This window comes from Lycium barbarum, chromosome 1 (assembly GCF_019175385.1).
Source record: "Lycium barbarum isolate Lr01 chromosome 1, ASM1917538v2, whole genome shotgun sequence".
Lineage (NCBI taxonomy): Eukaryota > Viridiplantae > Streptophyta > Magnoliopsida > Solanales > Solanaceae > Lycium > Lycium barbarum.
Window position 1 is genome coordinate 168760136 of NC_083337.1, and position 13414 is coordinate 168773549.

The window sequence follows — 13414 nt, forward strand, 5'->3', positions numbered from 1 at the left end:
CGGACATCGAATGAGAAACTTAAAAACAAAGATAGTTGTAAAAGTAAAATGATGACCGAGCTAGCCTTATCTGCACCTTGCTATTTCACCTACCTGCTTCAAGCACAAGTGGTAATTTTGCCCACCAAATTTTTTTTTTTTTTTAGTAGTATCCTAGCCACTTTTCTTGATTTCTTTCCTCAAGTTCTTTTTTTATAGGACTACAGACTTTTTTTTGAATGCTTTCTTTGACAAAGAGCTTAAACAAACGCCTTTGCACTTTAAAAAATCGCCACAGCCTTCTGAGAGTTAATGCTGTGACCTTTTGCATTTTCTTTTTCTTCTTTTTCACATGGAGAACACAATTGACAAAATCATTTTCTTATCACCTTACTATAAGATTCTGACTTCAGTCCACCAACCGCAACATTGATGCATTGTCCCATTTTTATATTGAGTTGCACATGGAAGACTGTACCCTATTCAGTGATGGAAGCAACTCAGAGATGACGGATTCATTCAAACTCAGTACTTTTAAGCGAAAAAGAAAAATTTCAAATCTGAATTCATAATTTCAGAAGTACATACTCTGTGCTAAAGACCTTAAAGGTTTAAGCATAAAATTTAAATCTTGAATCCATTACTGCCTTTATTCATATATTAAGTGACATACTAATAATGCAATAAGATCTCAATAACCCAAAGCAGCAGAAAGAAACATTAGCTTATAAATAATGTTGACATAGTAAACACATTTAAGAAACGGCAGTCATCAACTTCGTACTACATACAATTCTGACATACTACATACATTTTCTAAAAAAATAAACATTGCTTGCGCGCTTGAAAATATGCGGGTTTAACCAAATCATATAACTTATCGTAATAACGATGAAATATCAGATATGAGTAAGTTTTTTCTTGTGTAAACTCAAAAAGACAAAGTTTTGTAAGTGGCACCAAGACTTTGAAACGAAGTTGTAAGCTATGAATGAACTATATCAAACTACTTTCTGGTGTCAGCAAGAGCTTGCTGCTCAAGCATGTGAATTTCCACTATGGATTAGGGAAGAATCAGCCCTTGTAAAAACAATAAGCCTATTATGCAGGAACCCCAAAATGAAATTGCAGATAATCAATGAGTGACCCTTTTTTTTATGCAAGAGATTTGCTATTTAAGTTCCTGGTCGTCATCATCACTGGTCAATGTGAGAACTCCAGATTGCCAATCTTGTAATCTTCTTTGTACACCAGAACAACTTTTTCATGTGTTCCTCTACCAAGGCTATCGTTGAAGACCAGTTAACAGCTGCGACTGCTCATTTTCTCCACTTCAGTCGTAAGAGTAGTATTGACAGGGACGAGAACTGAACCACAATGATGAACCTGGATGAAATCGCTGCTTCTCGCCTGCTGCAAACTGCTGACTATAACAGGTTCACCATCCCTATCGCGTAACAAACCTCATTTAGGAGTTTCGAACTTCTGTTAACAAATAAATCACTTCTCATCTCCTCCTTTTCTTCAAAAGCGATGCAGCTTGCAGAATCATCCTATCGACATCATCGAGACGCGGTGTATCCACATCTTCACCTGGTGATTTCTCTTTCCTCGAGTTAGAAGATATTTGACGCAAATGCTCTTCAAAATCCTGTGCATCTCCATTGCTCTGCACTGGAAACTTTTCAAACACATCCAAATAAAGAGGTTCTTCAGTCTTCTCTTCGTGCTCTTCCTCAGAGTCAGTCTCAAATATATCTGAAAGATCTTCAGTATCTGAGCCTATATCTGTATCTACCATCGAATCATTTTCTTCACCCTGTTCTTCATTTTCAACCATTATCCGTTTGAGCTTATCAGATGCCTCGATTTGCTGGTCCGAACGATGTTCAGGGCGAATATTCTCCAAGCCAATCTCTTGATTTTCGTCAGGAGCACCAGTTGTGTTTTCAGCTTGCAACCGAAGCAGCTCGAGATTTTGCTCCAGCCGTGGAATGTGCCTCTTAACAGCTCTCAAGGAATCTCTGTATTTAGATTTATCTAAGGCCTGTATACAAGGAGCAATAACAAATAAGAGAGGCGAAAAAATGGGGTTCCACATAGGGTTAGCCCATGACCCGCCTATTTATTCGCTCAGCCCATTTTAGCCAAACCCATTTCAGCCCATCTAAAAATTGGGCTGATATATAGCCCAAAATTAACCCATAAAACTTTGTCAAAATATTTTTTTAATTTGATTTGTTACATCTATTTTTTTATTTTATTTATTTATTATTATTACATAGGGGGTAGGGGAAGGGGAGTACAACGTGGGGATTCGAACCCTCACCAACAAGGTGGAAGTTCAGGTAGCCAAAGCTACTAGATCCCTGCTTAATTTGACATGTTATATATAGCCATAATAAAGAAAAAAAGTAGTTTTATTATGTACTTAAAAAATTATAAAAGAACAAACAAAGAAATTAAAACTTAGTAAGAATTGAGCGGGTTGGGTTATGAGTTATGACCCGCTTTTTAGCGCATTTTAGCTCAACTCATCTCAGCCCAAGTAACTTTTGGGCGGGTCATTTATTAACTCAGCCCATTTTGACCCGCCCAAATCCAATCCAACCCGCCCATTTGACACCCCTAGTTCCACATAATAGCATACACAAAAATTATCAGACGAGTAAGAGAACCTTTTTCCTGGAAAGAGTACTCCTTGGAGACATTATCTCAGTTGGTGGTTGAGAGTAATTCTTTCCTCTGTACATTATAATGGTGTCATCATCCTGGATATCAAGAACGATTCCACCACTTAATTTTGCAAGCTCTGCAGCAATTTCCTTAACCTCCTCAGGAGAGAATGTTTTCACCACTACTTTCAGAGTTTGGTGCTTCTTCCAATGCAGATGCATATTAAGGATTACACCCTGGTATATCCCACGTCTTCCAACTGGTACATAATTTTTGCACTTCTCCCCCATTTTCAGGAAGTAGAAGTGTTCTTCTGGTGTCAATATTTCTGGGTCATGGGTAGCTTCCAATTTCTCCTTAGGCTCGACTTTTTTAAGAGCTTCAACAAGCCTCTCCTCTTTATTCCTTGCCTAGAAAATGAAAATTTACAATCCCGTAAAGACTTCAATTGTATTCAAGAGTAGCCATTAAAAAGGTGGTGCACACCATCCATATTTGTATTGGATACTAAATTGCCATAAAGTAATTAACCAAACAGTTTGGTTCTTTAGCATCTCTTGGTAAGTATATAAGTGAAGAAACTTAAGTCACAACAAATACAGTTCTACATTTGCAAATGACACCACAACGGCAGAACTCATATATCCTTTTGACATGACTAGATTGATACTAACAGTCTGTTAGATTATTCAACCTCAACAAAGACATATGTCAGGAACACATAATGGTTTAGAAATGGCAAAGGGTAATACTCATGAATCAATACAACCAATATCTATTGAAGATACCAACTAGTTGGGGGATCAAGGCTTATTTGTTATTACACTTGCATTAGTTTCATATTTGTCAAGAGGTTCTTTTTAGGCACGTTATAGACTTGAATGTCAGTGCAGGGATAACTATGAGTGTTAGAGAACCACTAAGTTCAAAGAATCCCTATTTTGCCTTAGAAATACATACTGCCAGTATTGGAATGAAATGATGCCAGATATAGTGGAATAGCTAACCTTAATTACGTTGAGATTGAGGCATAAGTTATTGATGGATTCAAAGAAAATAAACATGCTAAGACATATTAAAATGGAGTTGTCAAAAGCCAAAGAGAATGGTATTTCAAACAGATTGAAGCCACCAAAATCTATGCAGCATAAGTACTTCAAACATCACCTTACAAAACTTCCACTAGACTAAGGACCCGTTTGGAACATAATCTCTTTTTTGTTCCTTTTTTTAAAAAATATTTTCAATATATTGTTTGGTTATACATTAAAATGATTTTTTGGTTACTTTTCGCGGATGAGTTTTTTAAACTTGAAAACTGGTCAACTTGTTTTCAAGTGAAATGCCATTTCTGAACTTCAGATACTACTATTTTCCAAATATCACTTAATTCATGTCAAAACTAACATGCTATAAGTAAAACATTACCTTCCTCAATTTGAAAAGGATTCTTTCTTCAGCCGTCATTCGTTGGTACTCTTTCTTCTTCTTCCACCTGAAGAACTTCAACCACTTTACAACCTCTCTTTTACCCTTCAGTTTCTTCCTCTTGATTTTATCTTCTTTAGACTCGCCGGAACTCTCTGCAACAGCATCATTTCCACCGCCATTCGACGTTTCACCAGCTTTGCCAGTCGTGCAGAAATACCGAGCCGAATATACTAATCCAAGATCACATTTTTGTACAATAAAGCGCGGCCTAACTGTCACTCCCCTCTCAAAAACCTTGCATATTGCATTTAAAAGACTAATATATCATGAGATTAGCAAAACTACTTCTTCAAACCAAGCACTTTAATTGCATTAAGAGACTAATATATCATGAGATTTGAAAAATTACTGCTTCAAACCAAGCACTTATCAGTGTAAATGTATGCTACGTGCAGAAACAGATTCGAAACTTTCAGTAATTTAGTACAGGTTCCACTATTACCCACTACACCCACAACTTTTTTTTTTTTTGGTAACAATGCGTTCTATTTAAAATAAATACTCCCTCCGTCCCAAAATAAGTGTTGTTTTAGCTAAAAAAAATAAAAATTGTCCCATTAATAAGTTCATTTTAGGAATTCAAGACCAAAGTTGGCAACTATTTCTCAGTATACCCTTGAGTCTTGACATTAAAGAAATATTCGTTTTTAATATTACTCAATTCTCAAAGAACATGTAATAAATAGGGGTGATTTAGTAAACTAAACATTGTTTTTATTGATGCGTGAAATGAGCTAAAACGACACCTATTTTGGGACGGATGGAGTATAAATTATAGAAGGATATACTGTAGTTGATTTCAACATTCACTAATTTGGAAAGAAATACATTGATATATGTAATATGGATGCACACACACATATATATTATAGAGAGAAATAGTACCTGTTTTTCTGGGGAAGTGAATGGGCTAAAACGGGTCGGGAGATGAAGAGATGTTGGAGCTGTCGTGATTTGCAGAGCCTCGCCGGAAAAAAGCCTCTTCCCAACATTTTTCCGACTTTTTTCGTGTCCGACGGTATGGCTCTAAATAGAATAGGCCCATTCCCCCCTCTTTTGGGTAGGTCCTTAAATTTTGTCCCTCAAAGTTTTGTCCTTAGCCTAAGTTCGAACTCTCGCTCAATTAAAAATTTAAAAAAAAATTACAAAATAGAGTTTAAATTTTGTTCACAATTAAAAGTCTGCCGGAGGAAGCATACTTTGCCTTGAGGCATATATTTTATTCAAGGCAAATATTTTATTTTTTTACTTTTCAAGGAAAACTTTTAGTTTGCCTTAAGAAAAAAGTTCTGCCTTATGGAGCATACTTTTAGTCATTTTTTTGCGCGGATTGCCCTTCTTTTGGGGTGGTCTTTAAATTTTGCCCCTCATATTTGTGGTCTTTAAATTATGCCCCTCATATTGCTGGTCTTTAATTTTTGCCCTTCGCATTGCAACTTTGAGCGTTCACGCTGAAATCATGAGGTTCTGAGTTCGAACCCCCGCTCAAGCATAAATTAAAAAAAAATTGTAAAGCAAGGTTTGGATCGCGTGTATGCCGGGCTCGGCATATATTTGTTAAGGAATTACCAAATTTATGCCGAACCCGGCATACTCATGCCTTATGGCAAACTTGGCATAAGTATACCGGGTCAGACATAACTTTGATAATTCCTTAACAAGTTTATGCCGGTAGGGGCATACTTTTAATGGGCAAGCTTTTATGCCGGACCTGACATAAACTTGTGAAGGAATTACCAAAGTTATGCCGGACCCGGCATAACTTTGGGGTGGTCTTTAAATTTTTCCCCTCATATTTGAAATCTTTAAATTTTGCCCTTCGCCTAAACCCCATGGGTTTCAGGTTCAAACCCCCACACAGTCAAAATTAAAAAAAAAATCGCAAGGCAGAGTTTAAATTTCGCTATGCCCTCATCGGCATACACTTGTGAAGGAATTACCAAAGTTATGCCGGACCCGGCATACTTATGCCTTATGGGCAGACTTGGCATAAGTATGCCGGGTCCGGTATAACTTTGGTAATTCCTTCACAAGTTTATGCCGGGTCCGGCATAAAAGTTTGCCCATTAAAAGTATGCCCCCACCGGCGTAAACTTGTTAAGGAATTACCAAACTTATGCCGGACCCGGCATACTTATGCCTTATGGGCAGACTTGGCATAAGTATGTCGGGTCCGGCATAAGTTTGGTAATTCCTTCATAAGTTTACGTCGGTGGGGGCATACTTTTAATGGGTAAACTTTTATAGTATGCCACATAAGGCGGAATTTTTCCTTAAGGCATAACTAAAAGTTTGCCTTATAAGAAAAAGTCTATACCTTAAGAAAAAGTTCTGCCTTATGGGGCATACTTTGGTTATGCCTTAATTAAAAGTCTGCCCCATAAGGCATAGTTCCTTAAGGAAAAGTTTTGCCCCATAAGGCATAACTAAACTATGCCTTGAGGAAAAGTTATGCCCCCTCCGGCATAACTTTAGTTTTTCCTTAAGGACTTTATGCCAGATCCGGCATACACTCCCCCAGCCTTGCCTTGCGAAATTATTTTTTAATTTTATGCCTGAGCGGGGGTTTGAACCCAGAACCTCAGGTATCCAAGCGAAGAGCAAAATTTAAAGACCACAAATATGAGGGGCAAAATTTAAAGACCACCCCAAAAGAAGGGCAATCCGTGCAAAAAAAATGAAAAATGAATTGAATACCCTTAGCAGGCTTTTTGAGAGAAGGTAATGGACTTGGGCTAGTAAGTTCTTCGTTAAAGGCCCATACCATCACTCTTGATCTTTCTTGAGAAAATTGCAGAAATATGGTACTCTACGTGCTCTTGAACTTTTATCCTTGCTAAACATTTTTTTTGAAAATTGGCCTTAATTTTAAAAAGCTTCTCGATGCAATTTTTATTTTCCATCAGACATAAATTCTAATAATCAAATATGCATAAATTATTTTGCATATGAGCGGAAGTTTGGGACATTTCAATAAAAAACATGAAGCGTATTCTTACCTTTTCTAACTTGTTATTTTTGGAGACTACCTCATTCAGCTAGATATAGATATAACGATATAACCCTAAACTAATTTGACATTGATGCGTAGTTAGTTGAGCGATTAATTTTAAGAACGAAAATTGGAAAAAAAAAATCAAAAGTCAAACAAGTATATGATCACAAGATTAAGAAAATTGACATGTATTGATTCTTCGAAAGGGCCACATAAAAAAAGGATATACAGTTGTACATATCCTTTTCTTTTTTCTTTCTTTTTCTTCCTTTCATCTAATTTTCATTGACATGAAAATCCACCACCTTTCATCATTTGTCTAAATTCTTTAAAATCAACCATACCATCACCATCTACATCAACTTTCATGATCATCCTCTTACAATCTTCTAAAGTTTTGCCTTGATTCAATCCTAATGACCCTAAAACTGACCTCAACTCCTCCACGGTTATATATCCATCCCCATTTTGATCAAACACATTGAAAGCTTCTCTCATGTCTTCCTCTTCATCCTTCTCGTCCATTATTGTCTTGTATAATGTCCCAAATTCATCTACGTCTATGTATCCATCTCCGTTTACGTCTATTTTTTCAATCATATGGATGAGTTCTTGTTCCTCAATGTGTATTCCCAAGTTTTGTAACGAGTCATTGAGCTCCTTTTTTGTAATAGTTCCGTCTCCGTTGCGATCAAACATTTGGAAAATTCTATGTAGCTCTACGGGGTCCATTTGATAATGAAATGAAGGAAATTATAAGAGAATGATAAATAAAAACTTGTTGGTCTTAGTATAAAAGGAAAAGGGTTTGGGTTTGGAATAGATGATAAATGAAGCATAAACAAAGAAGAAAGAAGCAGAAAAATCAAGGTTTATGATTTGAATGATAAAAATGAAAAAAGGAAATGTGGAAGAAAACAAGATTTGAAATTATATTTCTGAGAAGAGAGAAATGTAGCTAAGGGTTTAAAAGGTGGAGCAAAAGAGGGGTGGTTTGAGGACACCCACTAATTTCGTTGAATCAATGATGCTATCTTTGAGGTATATATTCTCTTAAGATAAATAGCCCCACGAGATTCAGGAATATCTAGTTTCCGCCTTTCTTGGTTTATTTCATGACTTCATTGGTCATTTTGCCCATCATATTAGTCTTCCGTTACATTAGATTTGTTTTTAAAATATTTGAAGTTTTGAAAAAGACAACTTTTTTATTGCTTCAAATTTTGTGGAGTGTTAAATTTTTAGGAGATAATATAAACAGTAGTTTAAACAATAAAAAAAATAGATAATATGGATCAATAGCAGCACTTATCATATAAGACCAAGGCAAGCGCGATGGAAGCCCTTGGGGAGAAAACTTACTCGCATTCATGTTTACGTCAAGTCAATGAATTTAAGATACTTGTCTTTCGTACACACATTTTTCACTTAATCATGGCGCTTTAATTTTAACTGCTACGCTTAAATTGCTTAGTTTTTCCCAAACCCCACCTTGTGGGAATATACTGGGTATGTTGTTGTTGCTGCTTAAATTGCTTAGTTTGATATAAATACCGGTACAAGTGAGTCTTTACCCTTTGAGTGGGTCTCAAACCGCAGTTTGGACTGGGGGTGGGGGTTCAGGCCATCGGATTCGATATGAAATTTTCGGTTTGAATATTCGATTTTCGGATTGAAGAAATTACAATCCAAATAAGTTTGGATTGGATTGGACATTTTAAGTTCGGTTTCGGATTATTCGGTTTGGATATTTCGGATTTTTGAATTTGACTCTTGAGACTTAAGGCAAACCTATTAGGAATGAAATTCATGTGTTAGTTTCACAGAGGTAAATCTAAATCTTAATTGCTCAGTAAAAAAAAGTCTTCCAATTCAAATTACGATTAACAAATCCAAGTCATGTCCAACATAGTAAATCCATACCAAATAAAAGCATTCTGAAAAAGTGAAAATTAATAAAATAAAATCTAAGTAGTCATCTGGACAAATAACAAAGAACTCTGTCGTGGGTGACACTAACGTCATACTTTTGAGACTTGAGAAGTATGAAAACCCTATATTATATTTGATTTAGTAGATAATTATATATTGGACTTAATATTTTAATGGGTAGGGCCTTAGGTACCAATCTATTGGATTTTTAGAAACTAAACTTATTAGTACTGGGCACATATGGTATAAGTAGGGCTAGATATAAGGTATAAAAATTTCAGATTTTCAGATATCCAAAAATCCATAGTACTAAATCCATATCCAATCCGAAATCCATAAATTTTAAAAATTAAATCCGAAGTCCAATCCATAATTCAAATATCCAAACCAATATTTAAAAAGTTCGGATTTGGGATTGGCCCAAACTGTGCCCACCCTAGTTTGGACGGCATCTTTTGAAAAATGTAATTCTGGAGCTCATGTCTGTAGACGTGAAGTGAGGTGGAGGTTTAGGACTGGGTTTTGGACCACGTAAAATATAGTGGTCTATACTAGTAAGTAGTATCCAGCTAAATATAGGTTGGAGAAATTGATAGATTCAGCGATAAAGTCGTAATAATGGCCTTTGAATTATTGGAGGGACTCTTAAATCTGATTTCGAGCTACTCCGTGGTTTGTGGCGGATGTATTGCAAAGATTAAGGGGACCAAATCTGTAGATGACTGCTGTGTTCTTAGCTGGGTATGCGGTTTTGTCTCCACTAGGTACTTCATGAGTTGTTCATACATAAATGTTGATGGTGTGGCTTAGTGGTCAGCTAAAAATGAGAGAAAACCATGGAAGATCAAGGTTCAAACTTAAATGACGATAAAAAATAAAAGCACTAGGGGATTTACTTTTATTGGGTGTGCAAACAAAGTTCCACATAAGGTGTAGGGTACACTTAATGGTGTAAAGCTTTTGAAGAAAATCGACATACTTGATCTAGAGCGGACAACATCAGACAACATCACACCATGATAGGAGTTTCTGCTTGTTGAGCCCAACAATACTTCCTATCTAAGCCTTCGCGAGTAAAGTTACCCAATCTTGTGTTGGTGGAACTAGTAGGTGCCTAGTGAATTTGTCGAGATGAGTGTAAATTCACCCATACACTACCCTTAGAGGAGGGAGGAAGAGTTGCTCAAGCCAACTGATAAAGACAATGAGAGGGTTGTGTCTCGGCAGTAACTCATTTTTAGTAATATTTACCACATACCAATTGACTACCCAGTCTAACATGGGTTGTTAAAGGAACAAAACCCAGAAGCATCAAACTTACTCATCCAGAAACATTTCCTGGAAATGTAATTCATTAAATTAGTTCATATTTAGGAGGCAAGACAGGAGAAAGTTTCCAAGTACAGCAACTGCATTCTGCAGCCACCATCATCGCTATCATCCGATAGGTTAGTTCCAGTAATTAGTCCAATGCTGACTTGTTTGCAATGCATTCTGACTACCCAATTTCATCTTTCTTTATCAGATAGTCTTTACATACTTAATGGGGAAGGGTGCACAACCGAACATCGATAGACAACTGGAATTCAAATCAACCAATTGACCTCCACAATAATTCTTAATGGAGATAGAAAAGTATAAGAATGTGATCAAACTGTGTGTCCTCCAAGATCTTGGATTAGCGATCTCATTGACAAGTATATAGGAAATGAAATTTCATTGCTCAAGAAAACGACCAATAGGTTCCGGATCGGATCAAGCAATAACTGAAGGAGCTTGACCAATCCCAATGAGGGAAGTAGTGAAAGAGAAGCAGAAGGGACATCTTGAACTCGGGGGGAACAAACCTTAATGACAACAGAAGAAGTGACACATTTCGCGACCAAAGAAGCCCTTGAACTCACCTCCATTCAACAAAGATATAGTGTGTTTGCTCCAAGTATTCAGAAAAACAGAAAAAGAATCCAGCACTACTGAAATAGATAAGCACCAGAACAAGATCCCAAGCAACTGGGAAACTCAATTGAAAAATATGCAAGCATATTACAAGTTGCCATGTTTAAAACTTTAAATGGTGATGAGATGTGCCAGTACAATTCTTTCTTGCAAGCTGGTGTCATCGGATTGAGTTGATCATTAAGTTGCCAAAATCCAGCCAAGAAGTCCAGCTTTTTATTTCCAATTCCACCTTTTTTATCATCTCATCCTTTACGCATGTACTGCAAATTTCAATTAATACTAAAGAGCTTTAGGTGAATGAACACTAAAAGGTGTAACTTTGAGGTCTTTCTGCCACCTGAAATCGAATTTGCTAGTTCAAGCTTTTATCTCGAGCCTATTGTGGAAATTACCATTGCAGGCAACAGACTTTGCCATGCACTAACTTCTTGACCTAATTTCTTGCTGAACTATGAAGTTTACATACTTCCAAGTAAGTCTAAGCACCTTTATAGTCATGATCTGAAGATATGCAAATCTAAGCTGACCTGGCCCAAGTGAAAAAGAGGTTGGTCTGATAGAAGTAACAAGAAGCATGTCAAAGGTAGATTGGAAAAGGGCCAAATATAACCCTGTTCTATTAGAAAAGGGTCAAATATACCCCTCGTTATACTTTCGGTCCAAATATACCCTTCGTTATACTTTCGGTCCAAATATACCCCTCGTTATACTTTCGGTCCAAATATACCTCGCCGTTATACTATTGGTTCAAATATATCCCTGCTCTGCTAAAGTGATCTAAAATGGACGTCTAATCTTACGTGGCATTGACTACTAGTACGAAGGAATAAGCGAGACTACTTACTAGCCTTCTACCCTAATCTGAGTCCTCCACAGCCTCCTATCTAAGGTCATGTCCTCGATAAGCTAACAGAACCATGTCCTGTCTAATCACCTCTCCCCAATACTTCTTTGGCCTACCTCTACCTCTACCTCTCCTAAAACCGTCCATAGCCAACCTCTCACACCTCCGCACTGGGGCATCTGTGTCTCTCCTCTTCACATGCCCAAACCATCTCAGCCTCACTTCCCGCATCTTGTCCTCCACCGATGCCACTCCCACCTTATCCCGGATATCTTCATTCCTAATCCTATCTCTCCTAGTGTGCCCACACATCTACCGCAGCATTCTCATTTTCGCGACATTTATCTTTTGAACGTGAGAGTTTTTGACTGGCCAACACTCCGCCCTGTACAACAAAGTCTGTCTAACCACCACTTTGTAGAACTTGCCTTTAAGTTTTGGTGGTACTTTTTTGTCACACAACACTCCAGAAGCGAGCCTCTATTTCATCAACCCTGCACCAATACGATGTATAACATCATCGTCAATATCCCCATTTCCTTGTATAATAGACCCAAGATACTTGAAACTTCTCTTCTTTTGGATGGCCTGGGTACCAAGTATCACTTCCACGTCAGCCTCATGTGGTACGCCACTGAACTTGCACTCCAAGTACGCTGTCTTAGTCCTACTCAACTTAAATCCTTTAGACTTTAACGTCTGTCTCCAACCCTCCAGCTTAGCGTTAACTCCGCTGCGAGTCTCGTCAATCAAGACTATGTCATCCGCGAACAACATACACTAAGGCACCTCGCCTTGGATTTGTGGCGTCAATCCATCCATTACCAGGGCAAATAAAAACAGGCTCAAAGCTGATCTCAGAGCTAATCTCAGAGCTGATCCAACCCCATCAGAATAGGAAAGTGCTCCGAGTCTCCTCCTACTGTCCTTACCTTGATCTTGGCTCCATCATACATGTTCTTTATCGCTCTAATACACGCCATGGGTACACCTTTAGCCTCAAGCATCTTCATAAAATTTTATTAGTTTATCAAAAAAAAAAAAAAAAAAGCAAGGAATTTGATGCATGACCTTTTTTTTTTTGGATAGGTACGGAAATTTAGGGACGCCTAACAGCGAAAAGAGATATAGATCTAAATAAGCCTTTTTGCAGAAGTGATGGGAATAATAAATAGCACTCCCTCTGTCCCAAAAAGATTGTCCTCCTTTCCTTTTTAGTCTGTTTCAAAAAGATTGTCCCCTTTCTATATTTAGAAACAATTTAACTTTATGAGATGATTTACAGCCACACAGATATCTACGGCTTGTTTTGGACCACACATTTCAAAAGTCTTCCTTTATTTCTTAAACTTTGTGCCATGTCAAAAGAGGACAATCTTTTTGGGACGGAGGGAATAATAGAGAAAGTAGACATCTAGAGCTAACACATGACGATGCTCATAACCTCAAACAAACAGTAAGCTGGACAAATGTTAGGGGTGAAAAACTAATGGTTGCCTACTAACCAGTTCTCAGAATGAATTTAGTATTAGCAGTCA

At 37.3% G+C, this 13414-nt stretch overlaps 2 protein-coding genes across 2 annotated transcripts; both read right to left on the reverse strand.

Moving 5' to 3' along the window:
• Positions 1-831: 831 nt before the first annotated feature.
• Positions 832-5193, reverse strand: LOC132606897 (uncharacterized CRM domain-containing protein At3g25440, chloroplastic-like). Its single transcript, XM_060320571.1, has 4 exons — positions 5032-5193; positions 4084-4402; positions 2658-3065; positions 832-2026 (listed from the first exon to the last, which is right to left on the reverse strand). The coding sequence occupies exons 1-4, from the start codon at positions 5136-5138 to the stop codon at positions 1487-1489; spliced, it is 1374 nt and encodes a 457-aa protein (XP_060176554.1). The 5' UTR covers positions 5139-5193; the 3' UTR covers positions 832-1486.
• A 2122-nt stretch (positions 5194-7315) lies between these two features.
• LOC132606912 (calmodulin-like protein 3) lies at positions 7316-8448 on the reverse strand. The gene has a single exon (XM_060320596.1). It carries the CDS (start codon positions 7871-7873, stop codon positions 7424-7426), a length of 450 nt encoding a protein of 149 aa, XP_060176579.1. The 5' UTR covers positions 7874-8448; the 3' UTR covers positions 7316-7423.
• Positions 8449-13414: the final 4966 nt, after the last annotated feature.